This window comes from Euprymna scolopes, chromosome 14 (assembly GCF_053919585.1).
Source record: "Euprymna scolopes isolate OS-2025 chromosome 14, ASM5391958v1, whole genome shotgun sequence".
NCBI classification, from domain to species: Eukaryota; Metazoa; Mollusca; class Cephalopoda; order Sepiida; family Sepiolidae; genus Euprymna; species Euprymna scolopes.
The window spans coordinates 155,514,079-155,527,225 of record NC_136495.1 but is presented as its reverse complement, the minus strand read 5'-3'; the positions used below and the strand labels follow the sequence as shown (position 1 = coordinate 155,527,225).

At 31.5% G+C, this 13,147-nt stretch overlaps 1 protein-coding gene across 15 annotated transcripts in view; it reads right to left on the bottom strand.

Moving 5' to 3' along the window:
* Positions 1 to 1,050: 1,050 nt before the first annotated feature.
* Positions 1,051 to 13,147, bottom strand: part of LOC145293296 (homeodomain-interacting protein kinase 2-like) — a 288,357-nt gene continuing 276,260 nt past the window's right edge. For 13 of the 15 annotated variants that reach the window (XM_080139909.1, XM_080139914.1, XM_080139919.1 and 10 more), the window contains exon 16: positions 1,323 to 2,784. In XM_080139909.1, coding sequence (XP_079996035.1) covers positions 2,379 to 2,784 — 406 coding nt within the window. In that variant the 3' untranslated portion in view covers positions 1,323 to 2,378. Of the gene's footprint in view, positions 2,785 to 10,359; positions 10,447 to 13,147 lie in introns of all 15 variants that reach the window. The other 2 variants (XR_013869708.1, XR_013869707.1) reach the window with 1 other exon arrangement.

Genomic DNA, 13,147 nt, shown 5'->3' with positions numbered 1-13,147 from the left:
TTGTTGAATTAATGACTTGTCTCCGTTCTTTATAGATGGTTTCAAAATAGCAATCAAGGCGGCTGCTCTTCTGTTACTCAAAAAATCAAATTTTATGAGTAAGAAAGAAGCAATTGTCTCACATCACCCTCTTGAAAATAATTAAAAAAAAAAAAAAAAGGTAGATAACTCAACAATAATTCAAACTAATGTCTATGAATTCCTGCTAATCACTTAAAAATGATTTTCTTTTATGAAAATAAAACTTTAATTTACATGATTTCTGGAATATGACATTTTCGCTTTGTTACAGGTATATATATACATCATAGAGATATTTTCTGATTTTTTAATATGAGAGGAATTCTAGACACGAACCATTTTATCAAATAAAATATTCGTTGCTGCACAAATGTTTTTGATTTGAACTTGTCTCCTATATTTTTCCGTAGTTTCAGTTTCCTCATTTATATATATATATATATATATATATATATATATATATACACACACACACACACGTATATACTTACTAACATTTTTATAGATTAACAAATTCAAGATCTTATTTGACAAATTGTTCTTCAATTTAAAACACTGCATTTAACGGAAAGATCATGTTTTAATGCATTTATATTAACAGATCTTTCGCTTAAATATGACGGATCAAAATTAAGAATGATTTGTTAAATAAAACATGTAAATAATATAACGTACGCATACATTTGTAAATATATATGTACATGTATACATATATAAACACACACACACACACACACACATACTTGCATCCAAAACCGTCCAAATAAATATGCACATATTATAAATGCAAACACATACATTTTATAAATTTGTTTTTCATTAATTTTGGTTGTATAAAAAAAAAAAAAAGATCGTAAATTAATTTGTCTATTTGTGTAAATATGAAAAAAATCTGCAACTATAGAGTATTTGGTGCAAGTCTAAAATTCAACATAATTAAAAAGCAAAAATATAAATAATCTTTGACATACGTACATGTCACGAAATGAAAATGTCATATTCAAAAAATTACGTAAATTGATAAAATAGTTTGTTTTTTTCTAAGAAACTCGAATTTCATGATGAAGTAAGACCAGGGTGTCTTGATCCACGATATTTAATAATAAGAGACAACTCAATACAAACTATCAACATTTTAAAATCAGCCTTGTAATGGCTGTGATATACTATTAATCACCAAAAATCATAAAAAAATGATTTTCTGTATAAAAAAAAAATTACAAGATAGATTTTTGTTGTTTTTGGAATATGACATTTTTGTTCTTTGACAAGTACGTGCATCATAAAGATTTTTCTGTATTTTTGCTTTTTTTTTTTTTTTAATTAGGTTGAATTCTGAATATGAATGGCATATTTATTAAACTAGACTAAAATTATATTTGACTATTTTTATTGCTTAAATATTGTACTTAATTCATGCTACCAAAATAATTTTTTATAAATGTTTAAAAATTACTAATCCTTGGTCGAAAATGGATCACAATGTCTTACAAAATAAACGTTGCTACGAATAGAAAAAAGAAAAACGATCTTGAACTAAACTAAATTTGTTTTATCTTTCATGTTTTTGAATGTAAAAATGTAAATAAAAACTAAAAATCTTCATAAAAATATAAAAGAAAAGACTCTTTAGTATATTTTTTGTTGTTGTTTGAGCTACAAGATATTAGAAAATTTGGAAGGAGTTAAAAAACGTGTTTTTTAATAGCACCTTGGATCTACCTTAGGGCATAGTTGGAGCCATGAAGGAATATTTGAAAAAAAAAAAGAAAAAAAAAAAAAAATGGAAGTGTGAGCAAAAGAAGAAACCCCTTTGCGTGTAATGTGTGTATGTATATATGTTTTGCACACACATACACACAAAGCAGACCAGACATACCAAGCTAGCTCTCAACAGGTAATCCTAAACTTGACTTTGTATGCAGATGGTTTAGATTAAAAATCCTGGCTTGTGATGTATCGTAGTAAAGAGCCCTAAGGAGGGCTAAACTTGAGTCTAGGATTTCCTGGGGATGGCTTAGTGTGTGGGAGCTGTTTTGTGTGTATGATTGTAGAAAAAAGCAATTGTCCCCAAGGTAATAATGACGTAGAATATTTGAAAATATATCCTTTGTTTTGTTGCTATACAAAGTAGTCAGAGAAGGGACATCACGAGTTTTATAATTCACCAACAATGGTCACACTCATTAGATTGGAAAGAAATGAAATATAGGCCATAATGAAATAAAAGAGGGGGAGAAACGAAGCAGGAGAAAGGAGGAATATTACCATCTCCTTCACAGCTACTGTCGTCATCCTTTATCAGCTAGTATGCCAGATAAAAATGTCTTGCTCAGTCCGTCTGTCAAATGGACATTTCAGTCGCCAGAGAACGTTGGGTAGAGATATTGATATTGCCGGCTGGTTTTGGTTGGACTCAGCGGATACGATGTGTAAATGCCTCCACTAGCTGCGGCTGCTGCCGCCGCAGCTGCAGCAGCCGAATTGATAAAGCCGTTATGGTTTGCGTAGTGGGGGTGGATTTGAGTATGAATGGTGGCTGTTGGTAAACTGGCAGAATGAAGTATGGGGTGTATGTGTGCGGGCAGTGGGTGGTTGGCATACTGCACATGGCGAGGACTTTGGTGTGCTGGGGGCGGTGCCAATGCACTGAACTGCCCAACTCCAGAGATTGTCACTTGAGGTTGTTGGTGTGCAGGAACGATAAAATGGTGGACAGGACTTCCTTGGACAGTTGCAGGGGCTGCAGGTTGACGGTAATCCCTGGGAGGGAAAAAGAAAGGCAAATAAAACAATTGTTAAGAAGAGTTTGATTCATAAACATCTTAAATAATAATGCTGACAACAACAATAACAACAACAACAACAACAACCAACCTTAAGCTTATGGAAGCAATTTAAAATAAAAAGGAAGAAAAAATAAAGAAAAAGGAAAAGGAAGAAAAGACAAAGAAAGAAAAGAATTGAAGAAATAAATAAAAGATGCCCATTCTAAGACTTTAATCAAATCGGAAACAAACATAAAAAAAAAAAATAAATAAAAATCAGAAATCAAATGATAAGGTGTGTCGGGGGAATGGGAAGAAAGAGATAGCGATAGAATGATTATAATTGTATTAAATAATAAAATGGATTCATAACCACTGAATTCTATTCACAAGTCATGCAAAACATAAAAAAGGAGTAAAAGAAATCACAAAAAATTCAAGTATTATCAAACAACATTATATATATATATATATATATAAAATAAAAGTTACAATAAGTTTACTAAGGTAATCAAAATGGTAAACTTAAAATATATTATAAATATTAAAGAGTTAATATTTACAAGTAAAATAATATATATATATATATATATATATATATATATACACACACACAAAATAATATAGTCTAAAAAAAGTTCTTGTCCAGAATTTCCCCTATATTTAAAAAAACAAAAAACTATAATAAAATAAAGAAAAATCTGTATGATATACATCCCTGTGATAAAACAAAAATCATATTCCTAAAATCACATAAATTGATCAAATAGTTTAATTTTTAACTAAGAAAATCAAATTTTATGAGTCTTACATTATTATCTTAAAAACAATCTCAAGAAACAAGGGAGATAACCACTCAAACTTGCTAGATTTTTGCTGTAATGTCCTTGAATTCCCATTAATCAATTTACGTGATTTTTGGAAAATATTTTTGTTACAAATATATACACCATACAGATTTTTCTTTATTTAATATAGGGGGAATTCTCGACAAGAACGAAAATAACATCCAAAAATACATATAGCAAACTTATAAATACAATGTTTTTATGGATATAAGTTAAAATCAAATTAAATATCCAATATTTTATAAATATTAGTAAAAAGAAAAAAAGAATTCAGTGATTAAATTTTCTTTAAAATGTTCATCCAGCCTACATTTCGGTCAATGAAAAATATTTTTTTCACAATTTTATACATTTATTTCATTTAATCTGTGAGCCAAGAAAAGTCATCACACAAAATGTAGACTATATATGAGCCTTTAAAAAAAATTTAATCATTGGAGCACTTTTTTCTTTTAATAATAATAATAAAAAAAAAAAATGCTTGAAAAGGTACAATATGGACAAGAGCTTAAATTGTTGTAAAAGAATTTTTTATATATGACTTTGCTTTTAAGTTTTTTTTATATACGACTTTGCTTTTAAGTTTTTTTTATATACGACTTTGCTTTTAAGTTTTTTTTATATACGACTTTGCTTTTAAGTTTTTTTTATATACGACTTTGCTTTTAAGTTTTTTTTATATACGACTTTGCTTTTAAGTTTTTTTTTATATACGACTTTGCTTTTAAGTTTTTTTTATATACGACTTTGCTTTTAAGTTTTTTTTATATACGACTTTGCTTTTAAGTTTTTTTTTATATACGACTTTGCTTTTAAGTTTTTTTTTATATACGACTTTGCTTTTAAGTTTTTTTTATATACGACTTTGCTTTTAAGTTTTTTTTATATACGACTTTGCTTTTAAGTTTTTTTATATACGACTTTGCTTTTAAGTTTTTTTATATACGACTTTGCTTTTAAGTAAATTTTTTATATATGACTTTGCTTTTAAGTAAATTTTTTCATACAAAAAATAAACTACCTAGAGACCAATTAAGATATTTTAGGATAACAATTAATCCCCCTCCTCTTCCGAACAGTTTAGTGAAAAAGAGGTTGATCGTTGTCAGCCGACTCCCACTATGACATTACTTTTGCAAGATCTTGCTCTTGCCCTTTCTTGCATACAACAATACAAACTTGGTGGCTTTTGTCCAGAATCCACACACTATATATATAAAAAAAGAAAAATCTGTATGATGAATGTACCTGTGATAAAACGAAAATATCTTCTAAAAATGAAGGAATTTGATCAAGTAAGAATTCATGAGCATCACAACATAAATCTTGCAAGTTTGAACAGTTGTTGAGTTATCTCCGTTTTTTTTTTAGATAGCGGACGACACAGACGTCCTTTGATTCCTAATAAAATTTGATTTCCTTATTTAAAAATTCAACTGCTTGATCAACTTACATGATTTTTAGAATGTGATATTTTCGTTTTGTCATAGGTATGTGCATCATACATTTTTATCTTTTTTAATAGGTGGGGGGGGATTCTCAAAAATATTTTCCATTTTCATTTCATGTGTTAAACAAAAGAACAGCTCCTCTTTGCTAAGACAGCAATGTTAACCTTTGTCAGTAATTAGATGGGTGACCATTTGGGGATACCAGGTGTTGTATATCAAAACCTGGTCCATGTGGCTCTGGAAAACTAAAGGCTGGACACGAATCTGCAACTACAAGTCTTGGGCCATCCACTGTAAGCTATACCAAACAGATACACTTCATATCCAAGCAACGTTGGAAACACCGCTGATTGTTGCAGTGACCAATTGGTTCAATCTCTTCTTATCGTGTCAAGAATGGCTTCCTTGACCTCTATTCATATACCAGAGAGCTTAACACATGCTGGAAAACAAAATTACATCATTTATCATGATCTTGGGCGAGTTTTTCATACAACTAGAGCTGCATACTATTTTTTAAAATTTGTTGATTTATTCAACTCATCTGATGAGTTTTCTTTTGATCCTGGTATGAAAATTTCTTTACACTATTTGAAATCTGGTGGCTCAATTAACAAATGCATCATGGGTAAATTTTGACTTTGGAATGTCGTTAAAAAATGGGTGGGGGCACACATGCTAAGCTGAAAAGGTTAAGGTGGAACTAACAAATGAAAGAAATGGCTGCCTACAACTTAAGCTTTGTTCCATATCGTTAGCTTTTTAATCATAAATGTTTAAATTCAATGAAATCACTGTTGTACACAAAAATGCAAAGAAATATTTCAAAATAGCTGATAATGAAATGGTGATAAAAGTTTTAAGAAAAAACACAGAATCACATTGATTGGCATGTGGTTCATAATGGATGATGCAGTTCATCTTAACTCTAACCTTATTGAAGACGTTTTTGATGAGATTATTTCATTTGGGATTGATTCACAGAAAGGAAGAGAAAGTAGAAGAGGAATCTCGTACAGTATTTGGCACATATGAAAATTACATTCAGAGTAAAAATTCTCCGATATACTTGTGCATCAGGCAAACATAAGTATCCTTACAAAAAATTAGGAAACATGATTGAGGAGAATTTTAATAAAATAATTAAAAAAAAATCCCCATTCATTATTATTTGGTTAAATGACAGACTGACTTAACCCCCCCTCCCCAACTATATTGAGAATCATGATGACTATATAGAAAAATAAATTCTGGAACACAAAAAATTGCTCATTTTAATGGTACCACTCCCGCCTCCATAGCTCTTCAACTTTTTAAGTAAAAAAAAAAAAAATAGGAGGCTTTACTTTTGGAACTACTGTCATAATTAGATAAAGACGTTTATTATTATTCAAACAACCATACTTTAAGGTAAAATGAACACGTTAAACATCATCTGACAAATGTTTCCGACATCCGTACACGGCAGTGATAAAATAACAATTGCGATCTGTGGGCCTCGATATGCAACTTGAACGTAAACACTTAATAAAAAGAAGTTACACAAAAACTACTCATGTACGAGATAATAACCCGACGGCTCTACTCAAACTACTTAAAGATGTGTTTATTCCCAGCTTGTCAGACTACAATACTGACGATGAGGGATTTAAAACTGCCACAACATGTGATCTTTGCAAATTTCAACTCAACAATTAAAATGAAGGATTTCCTCACATATTTTAAGGGAAAAAAACGTTAAAAACTTAATTTAGATTATCGTGTCTCTCTCTCCTGGGCAGTCTGTCAATTTCGACAATGACGCGGAGGTTGGTTAGTGTCCGTGTCGAAGGTGCGATGTGAGTCCGATCGGAGCTCTGAAACCTTGGCCGCAGATGTGACACGTGATGGCAGGAAATCTGGACAGTGGCGCCCGTAGTCGCGCTCTTTTTGCTTCCTCTCTCGGGCAGTCTGTCGATTTCGACAATGACGGCTTCAGTAAGAGCACGACCATCATACTCCAATCGCCTGAGTGCAGAGATCACGCTGCGGCTTCCAGTCCATCAAACCTGCCGGTTTGCCTCACTCCATCGCCACAGGACTTTCACCTCTCTCCCAGCCTAGGCAAGGTAGGAATAAGTAGCTTGCCCAGTACTGCTAGCACCCTCTCCGCCGAAAGCAAAAGTAGAGGCAAGGATGGGTCAGGATAGTCTGCACACATGCAATCAGCCGCATCCGATGGCTGAGGCAGACCCGAGTCGAGTTGTACATCACCCTTATTCACCGCGTTGGCACTATGGTGCTGGTTCATCTGCTGCGCAAGCCGTTGGGATTCCTTTCTCATCCGCTAAGAGCATCGTTGACCAGGCTTGGATTTTTGTGACCCTAAATAAGGGGGCTAGTGGGTACTACACCTTGCCCAAGAGTGACCCAGCACTGCAACGACTAAGGTATAATGACATTCTCCCCAAAACCTTGGAGCTGCCGCACCTCATTGCCGAATGTAGTTTTACGTTATACCCAGGACTATCGTGTAATGATGCTATATATATATTAAAAACCCCAAAAAGCTAGTATCTTCTATCAGAAAAAAGAAGATATTTGTGGAAGCCTGCCTCTTTTCAAATACGCAAATTTTGTTTAAATGCCTCATACAATAATTTGAAGTTAAAGATGACAAGCATTTTTTTCAACTTCATCTGATTGAATGAATATAATGAAAATCTCAAGTTGGATAAAAAAAAAAAAAGTAAAAGTTGATTTCAATGAACTTCACTTCAAAAACCCTATTGTAAAACAGGCTGTACTTTATCTGGTCATTAATAGCAAAAGTTAAAAAGGTGAAGCACTCTTGCATGGACTTTTGAAGTTAAGCGCACATTATTCTCAGATGTGCAAAATTCATTTTTAGTCAGGTTCCACAAGGTAAAGTTTTTGAGAATAATTTTTTTATATTAAAAAAAAAAATTGGTTCGTAGTTGGGTTCTTATTGCTATTAACTCTGATTCAGTTATTTTATATGGAAAACATTTTTTGTTGTATGCAAAGCATGTGAGAAACATTTACCTTTGCTGTAGTTACGGAAAAGCCCCTTTTCCGTAACTACAGCAAAGGTAAATGTTTCTCACATGCTTTTCCCCCTTAAGGGAATTTTTCTTTTTTCTTTCTCTTCAAAAATGATCTATTGTCAAAAGTGTGTTTATTCATAAAGTCTGAAGAAATGCTGGTTTTGAAAAATGTTCAAACGATATAATTTTTGAAATTGTTCCACTGGACATGAAAAAAATTGTAACGTAAAATGAAATACACTTTTTGTTGCCATATATATATATATAGTTTAAAAATATGTATATTTTATAAATATGCATACAGTAGAACCCTGGGATACAGTGGCTCTAGTATCCGTGTTTTTCAGATTACGATGTGGAATACAATGTTTTCCAGACCCTGGTTATGGTATTTGCCCCGCCTTACGGTGTTATTTATAATGTTATTTGATTATATACATGTGTATTATATACTGTACTGCATTTTGTTATTAATTTTAAATGCCGTATCTCCGGATTCTACTATATTTTTATACATAGTCTATAAAGAATAAATTATACTCATAGGTAGGATCCTTATCAATCAGAGTCATAATGGACCCGAGTGTAATAGCAATTAAGGGGTCACTTCCATATCTCCCAAATTGGGACCTTATCATTAGACGCAGTTTCTTGTCACATCCAAGATGTTTTAAACAATATTGTTTGTTATATTTTTTCTCGCAATTAACTACATTTTAAGCTTAATCTTGATTTTAATATTTAACTTATTTTTTTTATGATTTATTTTTTAATAAAGAAAAAATGCCTCCATTCATCCTTGATAGAGTTCATTTAAAAGTATATTACATTCGCACTGTGGAGCGTGCAATGTAATTACCATGCAGAAATGTAAGCAAAATTCTTTGAAGAAGCTGATCTGTGATCACCTGTCAAATACGACAGGCTATGTCTAACATCCAACATGAATGAGTTCCATAGGGAACCAACAACTCCAGAAGCTCCCTCAGCCTGTCGTTGAAACATTTTTGTTCCGTCATGATTGCATACAACAGATTTGAGATCTTTAGCCAAGAAGAAATAAAATTGCAGCTTGCATCTTGGTATCTAAAAAGATAAATTTTCCTCTCTTGAATCGAAAAAAAAAAAAAAAATTCTATTCAGAACACGTTTTCTTATTCACATTTTCAAATATAACCTATCAAAGTAAAAGGTGCTTGTCCAGAATTCCCCCTCATACCAAAACAAAAATTAAGAAAAATCTGTATGATATACTTACCTTTGACAGAAGGGAAATATATTCCAAAAATCATGTAAATTGATCAAGTAGTTTTATTTTTAAATAATAAAATCAAGTTTTGTAGCTAAACGAATAGCGACGATATTGCAACACCGTCATGAAAGAAAGCTAAAAGAACAAGGGAAATAACTCCGAATCAAACTTTTGTAAGATTTTAGAAAGCTATTCCCAACCTACGGAGGTATTTATAAATTAAAATTTACTTGAAAATAATTTTTTTTTTTAATAAGGATAAAACTACCTGATCAATTTACGTGGGTTTTGATGTACAATATTTTCTTTCCATCACATGTATGTGCATTAGAGAGATTTTTCTTTGCTTTTTATTTTTCATCAGGGGTTGAAGGAATGCTGGACAAGTGCCAAGCAAAATGAGACAATCCCAATGAAATGCAACTATGTCTGTTGTTAATGCTTTCAGCACTTAAAAAAAAAAAAATGACCACAAAGAATTTTGGAATTTAAAAAATAAAATTCCTGAAACTGCCAATAGAATCATCAGAACAATTAAGTGCTACTGTTTGTGCGCAAACACATGCACATATGTGCACACAATAGAATTTGCAAATTACAAATATCACAAAAATATGTTTAAAAAAAAATAAATAAAAAAATCATCCAATCTCAATAGTAATTATTTCTTTTTTTTTTTTTTAAATTTGAGAGAAAAAAAGAAAATAGGAGAGAAGAAAAATGTGGCATTTTTCACTCTCTCTCAAAGAATGAAGGAAAAAGGGCACAGACAGATAGACAGAGAAAAATAGGAAAAAAAGAAAAGAAAAAATAAAAGCTGTGTTGAATGATGCCCCTTTTAAAAAAAAAAAAAATGGTTACTCTTGAAGAACTAAAACAAATTAAAAAAGAAAATAACGAAAATTTATTTAAAAAAAAAAAAGAAAAAAAAGGAAAAGGAATTGTAACAGAGATCATGAAAAGTGAACTTGCCTAGTAAATGTCTGCTGGATGCTAAGAATATGTCTGCCGATCCACTAATAAGAGTCAAACTACATCCGCTGAAAGTGCTGATAATGCCTATTAGAAATTGGAAAACAAGGTTTAATAAAAGGTGCATTTTTCGAATCAAAGGCAGAATTATCCGCAGACTCTGCGCTGATTTGGCAGCGCAGGGCAGCAATGTGATCACAGGCATATGGAAGGAGGCTACATCGCAAACACTACACGGAAAGCTGGAAATCCAGGGGAGGGTGGGAAGAGAGTTTTTAAAAAAAAAAATCAAAAACAAAAAAAAACAAATGGAGTCAAAACATAGCACAACCATGAAGCAATATTTTGATAACAGACGTAAGTAGGGGAAAAAAAAAAAAAAAAAAAAAAGAAAAGAAAAAAAAACAGCAGCAGCAGCAATTGGCATTTAAATAAGGCAACACCACTCGCTGACAGAAATTCATCAGCCTTCACAAATTTATGCATACAGTTAAATACGGGAGTTCAATACCAACAAAAATATGCTACGTAGAAGGTTTCATATTCTCAGTTGTTCTGACTTAAACCTAGAAACTCTTGTGCCCTGTGCCGACACATAAGGAAGTCAACGTATACCATGGTTTTTGGTGTACATCCCTCCAGTTTCTTCATGTTGCAATCAAATCTCAATTATTTGCTTCCAGTTCATTTTTGCCTTTCTCTTCTTTTTCCATCATGATTCCATTGCAGTATTTGGTTGGCAATTCTTTCTGGAGACAATCTTAGGGTATGTCCAAGCCAGTCTAGACATGTTTTGGATACAGTTAACGATACTACCTGTCGGTTAGTGCGATCTCTGACTTCTTGGTTGTTAATTCGATCACTCCAGTTGATTTAGAATCTTTCTCGAAAAGCACTAGGAATCAAATGCATCTAATTTCGCGTCTTTGATGACTTTGAAATGCCAAGTTTCACTTCTGTATAGCAGTGTGAACAAATATTGCTGTTATAAAATCTTAATTGAGATCTGAGAGTGAATAATTTTTTCCAGACCAGACAATGAATCGTAAAAAAGATCCAAAATCAAAGCCACTTAAAATCAGTCCAAGTTGTTTTGACTATGAACCGTTTCTACTATTCAGTACAATTACAAACAATTCTCTTTGCTAATACATAGAGATATTCCATTTTAATAAAAATATTCTTCGCACACTAACACAGCAAACGTGACTTTGCAGCACATAACATAAAAAACAGAAAGCAACCTAAAACGCTACACCAATGAATACATAAAACACAGAATAGTTAATCATTTCAAAATTGCTTCTCATATAATTCTGAAGCAAACAGCGTTCAGGTTTGTTCGTCAAACTTTTCGATACATGTTATTCAATATTTATTTTTTAAAAGAGATCTCTCTATCCATATTTCATTTTAAATTAGAAAATGGTTTGGTACTTGTCCAGAATTCCTCGTATATATATATAAAAAAATCTGTACATACTTGTGATGGAAAGAAAATATTACATTTTAAAAATCACATAAATAGATCAAATGTTTTATAAAGAAAAGTGAATTTGAGTTTTAACAATGTCCTCCCCATATGAAGAATAGCTTTCTAAAATCTTTCTAATTTGAATTATTTGGAGTTATTTCTCTTGTTCCTTCAGTCGATTTTTAAGATGGTGGTGCGATATTGTTGCTGTTCTTTTTGCCACAAAATTTACTTTCCTTAATTAAAAATAAAGATACATGATTTTTGGAATATGATATTTTCTTTCAATCATGGGTACATACATAATACAGAGTTTTTTTTTCTTTTTTTTTAATATAGCGAAATTCTGGACAAGCAACAATGTCTTTTTTACTTTTATTTGCGCCAAACAAGGCATGTTACCAATAAAACATAAGAGACTAACATGATACAGGTCAGATTTATGGAGTGGGGGCAATCTGAGTCTTCTATTTGTTCACAAACGCCAAATAGGGTTTTAGAGATAGACCCCCCCCTTCCTTTAACTATATTCGACGGTACTTAGTTAAGTATATTTGGTTCTTGTCTAAAATTCTCTTTATATTAAAAAACAAAATTTAAGAAAATTCTGCAAATTGTGTATGTACCCTTGACCAAAAAGAAATAGATTCCAAAATTTATGTAAATTGATCAAGTAGTTTTATTTTTAAACAAGAAAATCATATTTAAGTGAATAATGGGAGTTCGTAGGCATTACAACATTTTGAATTATTGCCGAGTCATCTCCCTTTTATCATTTTTAGATTGTTTTCAAAATGACAGACAAGACAGCTGCTCCTCACTTACTCATAAAATTTAATTTTCTTATTTAAAAATAAAACTATTTGATCAATTTACGTGATTTTTAGAATATGATATTTTCGCTTTGTCGCAAGTTACATATATCATACAGATTTTCATATATTTGTTTTTTAATATAGGGGGAATTCTGAACAAGAATGCATTTTTATCACAGCAGAAACAAGAATGTTACAGAAATTAAAAAAAAAATAGAAATGTCTATAAGGAGTACAGGCCTTGGAGCAGAAGTGCTTATTAGTTTCTAGGAAATGCCGAGTGCATCTTACGGGAGTTGAAGAATCTAAATTCAGTGAGATTCATTCTAATTAATGTCGTTATACTTTTCCTTTTTCTCAATCAATGTTAAGTCAACTCCAAAATATAAATATTAGAAAATTAATCCCCCTCCCCTCAAAAAAAAAAAAAAAAAAAAAAAAAAAAAAACAGTGACATGTAGACTAGGCAAGGAGAAAGGACAATAAAAACATAGTTGCT